The sequence below is a fragment of the Lactuca saligna genome, chromosome 5, assembly GCF_052625555.1.
Source record: "Lactuca saligna cultivar CGN05327 chromosome 5, ASM5262555v1, whole genome shotgun sequence".
In the NCBI taxonomy this organism is placed as follows: Eukaryota; Viridiplantae; Streptophyta; class Magnoliopsida; order Asterales; family Asteraceae; genus Lactuca; species Lactuca saligna.
The window spans coordinates 186,631,173-186,642,367 of NC_136421.1; the positions used below are offsets into that span (position 1 = coordinate 186,631,173).

Here is an 11,195-nt window from a genome sequence, read left to right on the forward strand (position 1 = left end):
CATAAAGAGGCACAAATAATTAATATATTGATAAAAATTAGAGAAGGTGAAACAATAGATGGTTGTTTGGAAGGCACTATAGTGAGGTCAATGGGGCTCTCATTGGCAAGATTGGTTGTCGCAGAGGTTCATCGGAGATGAACCTTGTGTGTTGCGACGGGTTTATTAATTGCATATTTTTGACATAATATCTATGATTGTTCTAACAAAAGGTTCATTTCAGTGAAAGGTGTTGTTGGTTGCAAATTTGTTATCAGACAATGATTAATTTGTAATTTTCTAAAACATAAGGACAAGTTTTGTTATTTTGCTATTACGCATGGACTATTTTTGTAAATTTATTAAACGTAAAGACCATACCTATAATTTTATGAAACAAACGGACAATTTTGTGAGGAACCATTTCTTCAACTTTATGATATATAAAGATCACTAAGTGTGACACTCGTGTACTACACGAGTTTATTAAAAATAAAAAGTATATTATCAATATGTAAACATTAAACATTTTATAAAGTAATTGAAAAAAAATTAAATCAATGAGTTTGTAACATTTATGTGAATTTATTCTCAAATTAATAAAATGATAGCTTTACATGAATAGAATGAGAACCTTCCATATATATAACCGTCAATTTTAGAAATTTAATGTAAGAGTGAAAAACCTCAAAAAACATCAAGTGGAAAATATGAAAATAAAAGAAACCAAAAAATGTCATGTGGCAAACTGAAGGAGAAGAAGACACGTGGCAAAAGAAAAACCTTTTATTTATTAGAAAGGGTAACTTTCTATTAGGCATAAACCATTTTTTGTTATTTTAGAAACACGATGATAATATCTTTATCCAATCAAAATTTTTTATAGACGGTTAAACAGAATGACCACCTCTTATTACAACTTCTAAATTTACCCCAAAATTATATGTACTTATAATTATAAAATCATTACCACCATATTTTAAGCAACAGTCAGTCACAGACTTTAGCGAGAGCTCAGGGTAGCCCATGCTACCCTTCACAATTTTAGGCACAATGAAAAATATTTGAAAATTTTAGAGTAGAATTTTTGGCATGCTAACCCTAAATTTATGTGTGCATACTGTCAGGGTCTAGCCACAGTTTAAACCCATTGCAGATTTCCTATCCCTTGTTAGTTGGTGGTGGTTGATGACACTGAGAGAGCAGAGAGAAGGGAACAATGGAATGTTGGGAAAGGGATAGGAAAGTGAGAGTTAACGACGACAAATGTACCATGTTATGGCTTTTGTTTCACTTTTATAATTTACACATTTATTCCTTAGGGTTTATTAATTGATCCAAAAATATAAAAAATTAGGGTATTTTAGATAAAAATTCCCCCAACCTTATAAACACATGATATATGCTAACGGTGTCGCGTGTTAGCATGAAGGACCAAAAACACAAAAAATATCTAGAATTAGATCACTCGTGGAATGTAGTAGTCTAAACAACAATTTTTTAACAAAGGTCAATTTTGCAATTTTCTGAAAATATTACAATGCACCATCCAAAAAATAATATACATTACAATTCACATTGGAACAATCCTCTTGAATGCCCCAAACTTATTGTAAATTAAATAAATCTAGGGTTATTATCATAGTATAATTCACACGACAAGACAATGACATGATTGATTATAATACAACTAACCTTTAGCACCCAAGCCTCTAGACTTAGGAAGCCTACTAGCAACAATTGGGTCAACAATCCCTTGTGACCCTCTCCCAAGACCCATCCCTTCAACATACCCCATTTTTGCCATCATCTTCGACCCAAACCCTTTCGTATGCTTTTCAAACGACCGAAACTGTACATTTCCCGATTTACCCCTACAACTTTCCCCCATCACCCGATTAGACCTTTGTGGTGGGGTCGCATCTACAAGGGCATTTTTGGGACCTTCTGCTCCTAATCCGAGCGCTTTGGGACGTTGAATCACTTGGATTGGCTCTGCTATTCCTCTCCCATCTTTCCCCAATCCACCTCCATCCACATACCCCATTTTTGCCATCATTCTTGAACCGAAACCGGTTGTGTGCATCTCAAACGCACCATAACTCGATGAGCCAACGGTTTGATCTCTAGGTTTTGGTTCATCGACGGCTACAGTTGTGACAACTGGCTCGGGTTCCATGTTACCATGGGAAATAAATGACACGGGTTGTGTTGCGTAAGTGCCCATTTTCGTGTCTTTATCTATCTTTTTCTTCTTGATTTGTTCACTACAACTCTTGCTTTTTTTCAATCTCGAGTCTAATTGGCTCAAACCCGTGGTTAGTTTTGATGTCTTTTTACTTCTATTTGAACTTGATGGAGTATCGATAGCTGTAAAATCGGATTCTTCATTGTTAACTCTTAAAAGCTGCGAGATAGAAAGAAAATTGGCGTTAATTTGTTTAAAACATTAAATAATGTAGAACTTATTCTAATATATGTAAAATTATGTTATTGAAGTGCAAAAAAGAATTGAAAACGATCGGACCCACTATTTTACTTGCCTTGTGAAGACGAATTTTGTCGTTAGATGATGGCATCCCGGTGTTTTCTGTAGAAGTCACGGTTACGAACCTGAAAAAAAGAAATTCTAATTTGCGGATATTTGGATTATTTTCGATCAATAATAAATAAAGAAGTAAAAAAAAAAAAGAGAACCTTCAAAGATGGAATTGAAAAAAGACCAATTAAAGCTAAGTGAAGAGATTGCATATAAGAAAATGGTAATTAAAACTTCAAAACCTATCATTAAGGATCCGCAAAAATCCCCATTTGTTATGTAAAATGGGACAATATAGGACATGTTGTACTAGTGTCTTTCATGTGTAGAAAAGACATGAATGTCCCTTCTCATCAGAAATAGCCTAGAAAACTTGTCTAGTCTGTTTAAAAAACGTTATCTCAAAAATTTATTACCTTCTCCGGCCTGAACCTTGACTGACACTCCGCATACGATAAATTGAAGCTAACCTTTGGACCTAAAACAATAAAGAAAATATTTATTTATGTTTTTGTCACAATAAAAATAACTAAAACAAGAATTTCATAGGATGATTACTTGTGAACAATCACGGGAATGCATAAGTTGAAATGACATGATATCACCTCCATTCTTCACCATTTGCTCTAATTTCTACAAAGCCAACAAAAGTTCATAAAATAAACCATATAAATGAATTAATGGAGATTCTTTTTTTGAAACCGTAAAATGAATCGTTTAATTTTATGCTTACCAAATTTATTTGTTCAAGATCAACACCTCGACGTATCATTCGCTCCCTACGCTTCAAAGTAATTGTTTCTTGGCGTTGTTTCTTCTTCTCACCTGGATTAACATGAAGCTTTTTATGCTTCACTCATTTTCACATTCATAACATAAAAAAGATGTAAATATCATTTTCTACATTTTTTTTTACCTGGTAATCTCCTGGAATGGTTACTTTTTTCGGCTTTAGAAGGCCAAGATTGAGGGAACTTTGCAGCATGTTTTTTCTTTTGTGAAGAACGAATTCGGGGATCTTTTACAAGCATAATATCATCTAATGCAGACCAATCATCTGTCCCACTTCCAAATTTGTTAGATTTTGTTTGAGTTTTCTTCTTTGAAGAAGGTTTCTTGCCATACTCCATTGATGCATCCTGAATTGCAATCCCTCTTAACTTCTTTAAAGTATCATTGATATCAACACCATAAATACCATTATTGGTATCAAGATTTACATCTTTATAACTCCCACTAATTCTCTTTACATAATCTTTTGCAATTTCTTCATCTATATCTGGATCAGTTTCAGATGAGTTGGAGGAATCTTCGGATTCTGAAGAATCTAAGCTTTCTTCTTCATCAGGTATATCATCTTCCTCTTCTTCTTCTTCTTCTTCTTCTTCTTCTTCTTCTTCATCAGTTTCTATTTCGTCTGAACATGATGAATCAGAAGTTGAACCTTCTTTGTTTTCTATAAATGGAGATGCTTCAATAACAGATGGATCTTCTTCTTCTTCATCATCATCATCATCATCATGAAACCCTAAGCCTCTGTGGAAACTATCATCCACTTCAAGAGATGTTTCAGTAACAGATTCATAGCTATATTTGACAGTTTCAGGTTCTTTGACTGGTGTTTGGTCGATGTAAGCAACAAGATTGGATTCGTTGGTATTAACCAAAACAAGAGGGTCTGAATCATCCAGCTTGTTACTTCCATCACCAGTTTCATCTAGAAGAGAATCAATCTGAAAAACTTCAAATTGGTCAAATGTATATGAACAATATTGTGGACGTATTCATATGGACACACACAGGATATATGAACGACATTATGGATTACACAACGGGCATGCTTATTCATCATCGATAACTTCTCTTCATTCACTTCTTTGATTCTTGTTTTCTTGGATAATAATAGTGGAAATCTTTTATTAGTTCATGTATTAGTTCTTGTATGGATTTTGAATGCTTCTATGGTATAAATTTGTCCAAAAGTGACTTTTTTTTTTTTTTTTTTTTCGTGAATACTGACGATTCACGCAAGTGTAAAATGATCCGAAATAAAAACAACCTAGTTGCGTATGCTCGGATAAAGATAGAGAGGGAAAGCATTACTTGAGGATATATGTAACCAATAGCGTTCATTTTAGGCTTTTGAGCTTCGACATTTCTCGAATTGGAACTCGAAGCTTTCGATTTACCACCAGAACCACTCCGGATCGCAAATCTCGCTGTGGATTTGTTCTTCGAAGCATTCGAATAATTCCCACTATTACCATTATTACTCTTTCCTAATAAAATTTCATTTAAATTATAATTCACACAACAATAATAAGAAGATCATGACGATGAATCAATTTACCTCTGGGAGGGGGAGAATCGACAACGGGAGGCCAATCGGATAACAAACCACCTTCCAGAAATGGAGATGGTTTCAGGGATTTTCGGTTCTTGGATTTGTTGAACTTTTGCTTATAGCCTCCCCCGGCCATTGTTGATCAAAACGTACAAAACGATGCGATGAATTCTTTAATTGATATTATAATCATTAGGATCGGAAGAGAGGAAAGCGGTAAGCATGGCGGTTATTATGTGCAGCTCGGTGTAACTATTATTGTGAGCCGCGTGTATTACGATGACAACGGTGCCATGTTCGGCTTGCCTTGTGGACATGTGGTTACCCTCGGTGTTTAAAAATCAGTTTGTACCCGTGGGGTTGAGTTTGATGGATCAGAAACCGAATACCATAGCAGTTTAATAATGATTGTTTTTAAATATAAGTGTCAATATTTTAAGAAAAAATTTAAATTTTATTTTATTTTATTTTTTTTGACTAGAAAAAAAGTTCAACAAACATATTAATTTATTTACTTTAATTATTTTTTATCTGTTCAACAGATAATAGAATCAATTCGTAAATTTTTATAAAATAATGAGATTTTTATGCAGATTTTGTCAAAACTTATATATAATATATAAACGTATTTTTTATGTATTTATATCTATTTTTATGTACTTTTATATTTTTAAGTTTTTATATGTATATGTTTATGTATTTTTATGTATTTTAAATGTGTAAACGTGTTTTTTTACGTATTTATATATATATATATATATATATATTTGAAGTATTTTACATATTTTTTAATATATTTTTATGTGTTGTTTTTTAAGTATTATATATATATATACACACACACACGTATTTATGTCTTTTTGTGACTTTTATATGTATATTTTACATTGTTTATGTATTTTAAATTTATATACGTATTTTTTAACGTATTTATATGCATTTTAAGTAGTTTATATATTCTTTTTATTTATTTTTATGTGTTATTTTCTTTATTTATTATGTATTTATGTATTTTTTAAAGTTTTTTATATACATGTTTATGTATTTTTTACTTCAAGTCCTCTTTACCATTTCATCTAATTCGTACAACTAATTCAAGTAACTCTATATGGTTTTCCTACATTCCCATATATTTTAAGTTTTTTCCATTAGTTTATCTTGAAATTAAAAATCGAATAAGAAAAACTTATCTTGAAAGTTTATATATGGGTATTTTGGTCAAAAATTACACAAGTACTAATCAACCAAATTGAATAAGAGGTTCTGATGTTCAGATTGTGTAATCGCAAGTAGTAAAAGAAAAGCAACACAATGGTTTACAAGGAAAACCCTTGATCCTTGATATGATCTCCGACATAAAACATTGGGAGGTGATAATGATCACCTGTCTTGATGATTTTCTTGATATAAAGTAAAGATTACAGTGAGTTTTTAGTAAGAATGAATGTAGAAATTCGTAGAGTGAGCTTGGACTAAGGATTTGTGTGTTGCGTGCAGATTACAAGTGTCAATTTATATTCTAATCTAGCCAACAAGATGTTCGATATTTTCGGAATCCTCAATGACCAGCTTTGTGAACGTTATTTAACCAAGTATTCCGAGTATTTAGCATTGTTGAGGTAATTCTTTGTTGAGAATTGGTCTTTTCTTGACTACTTCTGCACACATGTTAGTTATAGACAAATATGATAATAATAAAATTAATAACGGTAATTTGTCGGGATCCTGATGTTGCTGACGATCCTGGATATAGTGAGGATAATGGTCCCAACAATTGCCCCCAAGTTATTCTTGAAAATATAGGGGTTAGTTCCGTAAATATTAAATGAATAACTTAAAGTAAATAAGGAATAGTAATTTTCAGTTTTAACCCATAACGGCTAGGTGATTTAAATTCTATCGGATAGTATACTAGCTGTTAGCAGTCAAATCATATTCACCGACCCAGTATAAATATGAGGGATCAGTTTCATATTCTCCTATCCGTTCTCCTTTGCTTTTCTTGTGCCATATTGCGATTTGAATGTAATTTTCTTCCAGGCTTCTATTCTTTCTACTATGGGTCAAAAAATGGTTGTCTCTCGTAAAAGTATATTGGCCCTTCCCGACGATGATTTTATCGACCAGGGAATCCTCTCTTATGAGGAGACATGCTCTTTTGGTGATGAAGACATCAAGTCTCTAAAACTCAATGGGGCCTTTCCTCCCGGTGTTTTTTTAGACCCTTCGATCCTCTGATCCAACTTGATTTTGTCTCCCCCACTTGGGTGTGCTTTCTTGAGTATCCTTTCTCCTTAGGCTTAAGATATCCTTTCCCCTAGATCATCTCCAAATTTTTTAGGGCGACTGGGATTTCGTACATCCAGGCCATGCCAATTGTCTAGAGGATCCTTTATTGGGTCGACCAGATAAACCAATCAAAGGGTCTTGACATAGGCCTTTTTGAGCTGGCATGTGTATACGATATCACAACCTTTGGGAATTATCGTTTCCTTCTTAAGGTAAAAACCCTCAGATCTTCTCTAGTCTTGAAAACCAAGCACAATGATGGAGCTTAGAAAGGGAGATACCTCTTTGTGAGGCGCTTATCTGTTCCCAATAGGGATCTCTTGCCCATAGATTGGGTTAAGAAGGGTAGGATTTCAATGCTTTACCTTGTGATCCTGGGATCTTATTCTTATTTTGTTTGTTCCTTTGGAGCCTTCAAGTTCGAGGAACTTATTCCCGTTGCTGAGGATTTAGTGGAGAAGATCAAGAAGTTCTTGGCCTTATCAAAAGTTGAGAGATCCTTCCGATTCGATAAAGCCCTCCAGCAGGAAAGCACCTCCGCTACTGATCTCATGTCGATGGGTAAGGATCCTTAGTTTTTTCTTGTTTGTAATGAGGATCTTTATTAATCTTTTGTTGTATACAAGATCCAAGGTCACTCACTCCAGTTGTCGCTTCACTCTTGCTGAGCTTGACACGACTATGTCAGTGGATCAGCTGGTAGTGAAGAAGGAACAGAGTTCGTCCTCTCTACCTCCTAAAAGGTCGACCGTGGATTTGACAGTGAAAACTCTAGGATACCGGAAGAGGATAACTGTTGAATCCACAGGTTTATCTTTGGAGAGCCTTAGGGCTGAGGAGGCGCTCCTGAAGTTGGTCTCTTTCTCTCAGGCTGTAAGTGTTGATTTCATTTTCGCTCTATTTTTCGTTTTGTTTTTTGCTGACTTACCATTTTTTCATCACAGGTCTCTGAGCGTGTTTAAGCTGATTTAAGGATCCATGCGGAAAGGGCTGAACAAGCCCTTTAGGGACAGGAGAAGATGTAGAAGATGACCAACAAGGATCTTTTGAGGAGGGTGGAGCTACTTATCAAGGAAAATGTTGATAGGGAGGAGGAGCTCATACGTGAGATGGAAGAGGTAATCTCTGACGCAAAGGTCAGTACTGCAGTGGTCATTTGGGAGGCCAAGATCTGTCTGGCTGAGGATCTTAAAAATGTAGGATCCTGGGACGTGGTTAGTTGGTGTGAGGCATTAGCTAAATTAATTGGCAAGCTTGCTACCGCTACTCAGGATTATGTGTTGCGGCTAACCGGGGGGGGGGGGGGGGGGGGGAGACGAAGGCTGATGATGAACAGGATAAGGTCTAGGCCTTTTAGGTGATTAGGGTAGCATAATCTTTTGACGCATGACTTTTGTAAGGCTGTAGGCCTTTTTGTTTTTGAATATAATGGTTGATTTTCTTTCGTCCTTCTATGTTTCCTGCATAATACAATACTAAGGTCTTTGCATGGTTAAGATCTTGAAAAAAGTGAATGATTCTTAAAAAAAAATGAATTGATAATGATTAAAAAAATAAAAAATTCTGACTTTTTTAAGCGATCTAAGGTCTCTTTTAGAAGTTTAGTGATTAACTCGCAACTCATAAGAGTTTTTTAATACACTTTTAAAACTTCTGTGAAGATATCAGAATAGTGAATTACTCCGAAGTGAGGAAAGTTTATATGTCAATGATTGGTTTTGGATCCTAGAAAGCTTAGGATCCTTAATTTCAAAACCTTAAAGTTAAGGAAAGATGGAACCTAATTGTCTTCGAGTTTCTCTTTAAGCTTAATGATTCTTTGAATTTTAGATTTTACTGAGGATAAATTTCAACTTAGGAGAGAACTGTGGTTCAATGTTAGGAATGAGGTACCTTATTAACGAAGGTTGATGAGGATCCTTAAGGGCGAGTATCCTTACCGTCAGAGATCCTACAAAATAAAGATCTTGGACCTTGTAAGGGAAATTTCTCCTTAGGATATACCTGTTTAGATTAGGCAAAATAGATAACATGTTAATGTTATATTCTATGGAGGATCCCTACTTGAGATATAATTCATTGGGTAGGTAATATGAAAATGTCACAATTTGTCCGTGTTCTCTGGGCGACATTCCCAACGTGTGACAATATGAAAATGTTATAGACCTTATGTAATTTCTAGGGCAAAATCCCAATCTTTGATAACATGAGAATGTTATAAACCTTAACTAATCGCTAGGGTAAAATCCCGATAACATGAAAATGTTATATTCCTAGAGAAATCACTGGGGTAGGATCCCAATTTCTAGATAACATGAAAATGTTATAAACCGTAAGGATCTCAACTTGTGTTCAAAGATAAGAGGGTTACCAAGACACTAAATCATGAAATGATCCCCTTACCTGTATCCCACAGTTAGATATCATGCATCCAAGTGAGGTGTATAAACCTTATTCCATGTGAAAGAGGTAATCAACTCTTTAAACCTTAGAGGGGATTAAGTACCCTTAGGTGTGAAAGAGATGATCAGTCTCTATCTTGTGTACATGATAGTTTTAGGGATTATATTGTTAAATATAATGGAGTTCACTAAGTATTGGGATCTTTAAGTGTCAAGATCCTTGTGCTTCAGAGTGTTCAAACTCGAGGATCTAAACGTTCCAATATCTTCGATTGTGAGGATCCTGATGTTTTAGGATCTTTACTTTTGAGGATCCTTAACTATATGTTGTTCTGTATAGAAAATGTTAGCTAAGGGTGGGCATTAGTCTAGCTAAATCCCCTCTGATGCTTAAGTTAGTAATGTATTCGAGGAGAGAATCAATAACAATAAATTTTTTAAGGTAAAGAACATGTGTACCTTGGTTTTTTTGTGGATCATTCGATCCTACTTAGTATGCTTTGAGGTGTATAGCATTCCAGGATCTTGGTAGAACGTCTCCTTCGAGTGTTGCTAGCCAGTATGCTCCTTTTTCTGCTTCAACATCTACAAGGTATGGTCCTTCCCATTTGGGAACCAGTTTTCCTGCACTAGGATCCTTGGTGTTTTGGAATGTTTTCCTTAATACCAATTCTCCTATTTTAAGCCTTCCGATCCTTGTATTTCTATTGTAAGCCTTGGTGATTCTTTGTTGATGAGCAATAATGCGTATTTTGGCAAGATCCATGAGCTCGTTAATGTGTCAAGATCATGTGGTAGGATCCTATCATTATTATCTTGGTCTTGCAGCAAGTATCTTGCCACCAGGATCACTACTTCAGTAGGGATTACTGCTTCTGTCCTAAACACCAAGGAATATGGGGTCTGGCCTGTGGCTACTTTGGAAGTGGTTCTATCTGCCCACAAAACGAAAGGAAGTTCTTCTACGCATCTTCCCTTATTTTTGTCCAGCCTTTTCTTCAAATTGTTAACTATCATTTTGTTGTTGGAATCTGCTTGACCATTAGCTTAGGGATGAACATGAGTGGACATTATCATTTTGACCCCCCAGCTTGTGCAAAAGTCTCTTGTTCTTTTGCTAATAAATTGGGATCCCTTGTCGTATATGATTTCAGCCGGTATCCCGAACCTAGTCAAGATACTATGTTTAACAAACGATACTACCTCTTTGTCTCTGTGACAACCCGAAATTTCCATTCTGTACAAACTATATCACTTCAATAGAAGTTGTAGCAGTCACAGTTAATTTTTAGACTTTTCGCGTAAGTTTGAGAAATTCAGGGTTTACACTTCAGGAAATATCAGGAGAGTGGGTGCACTAGGGTTTGGTGCAACACTGTTATTCCAACACTCTAATTTATTAGGGATCATTTCAGGAATAAAAATATTTTCTGCCAAAATATCTCAGGACTATAAATAGATTTCTAAACCAAAATCATTCATTATTCACATTTCCGACTAGAGAAAAGCCATTTTCTCTCTGACGGATCTTCGGGTTTTTATACCAAAACGTGAGTAACTCTTTATAGTATTGTTAGAAAGATTTATACGTGTCTATAACATGTTTTAGAAGGCTAAAACATGAAATCTAGGAGTTTACACC

General features: G+C 34.9%; 1 protein-coding gene across 1 annotated transcript; it reads right to left on the minus strand.

Annotated features, from left to right (window-relative positions):
* Nucleotides 1-1,527: 1,527 nt before the first annotated feature.
* LOC145045049 (uncharacterized) lies at nucleotides 1,528-5,180 on the minus strand. The gene is made up of 8 exons (XM_078993398.1): nucleotides 4,869-5,180; nucleotides 4,622-4,797; nucleotides 3,435-4,251; nucleotides 3,252-3,343; nucleotides 3,077-3,151; nucleotides 2,935-2,996; nucleotides 2,523-2,592; nucleotides 1,528-2,386 (listed from the first exon to the last, which is right to left on the minus strand). The coding sequence occupies exons 1-8, from the start codon at nucleotides 4,996-4,998 to the stop codon at nucleotides 1,670-1,672; spliced, it is 2,139 nt and encodes a 712-aa protein (XP_078849524.1). The 5' UTR covers nucleotides 4,999-5,180; the 3' UTR covers nucleotides 1,528-1,669.
* Nucleotides 5,181-11,195: the final 6,015 nt, after the last annotated feature.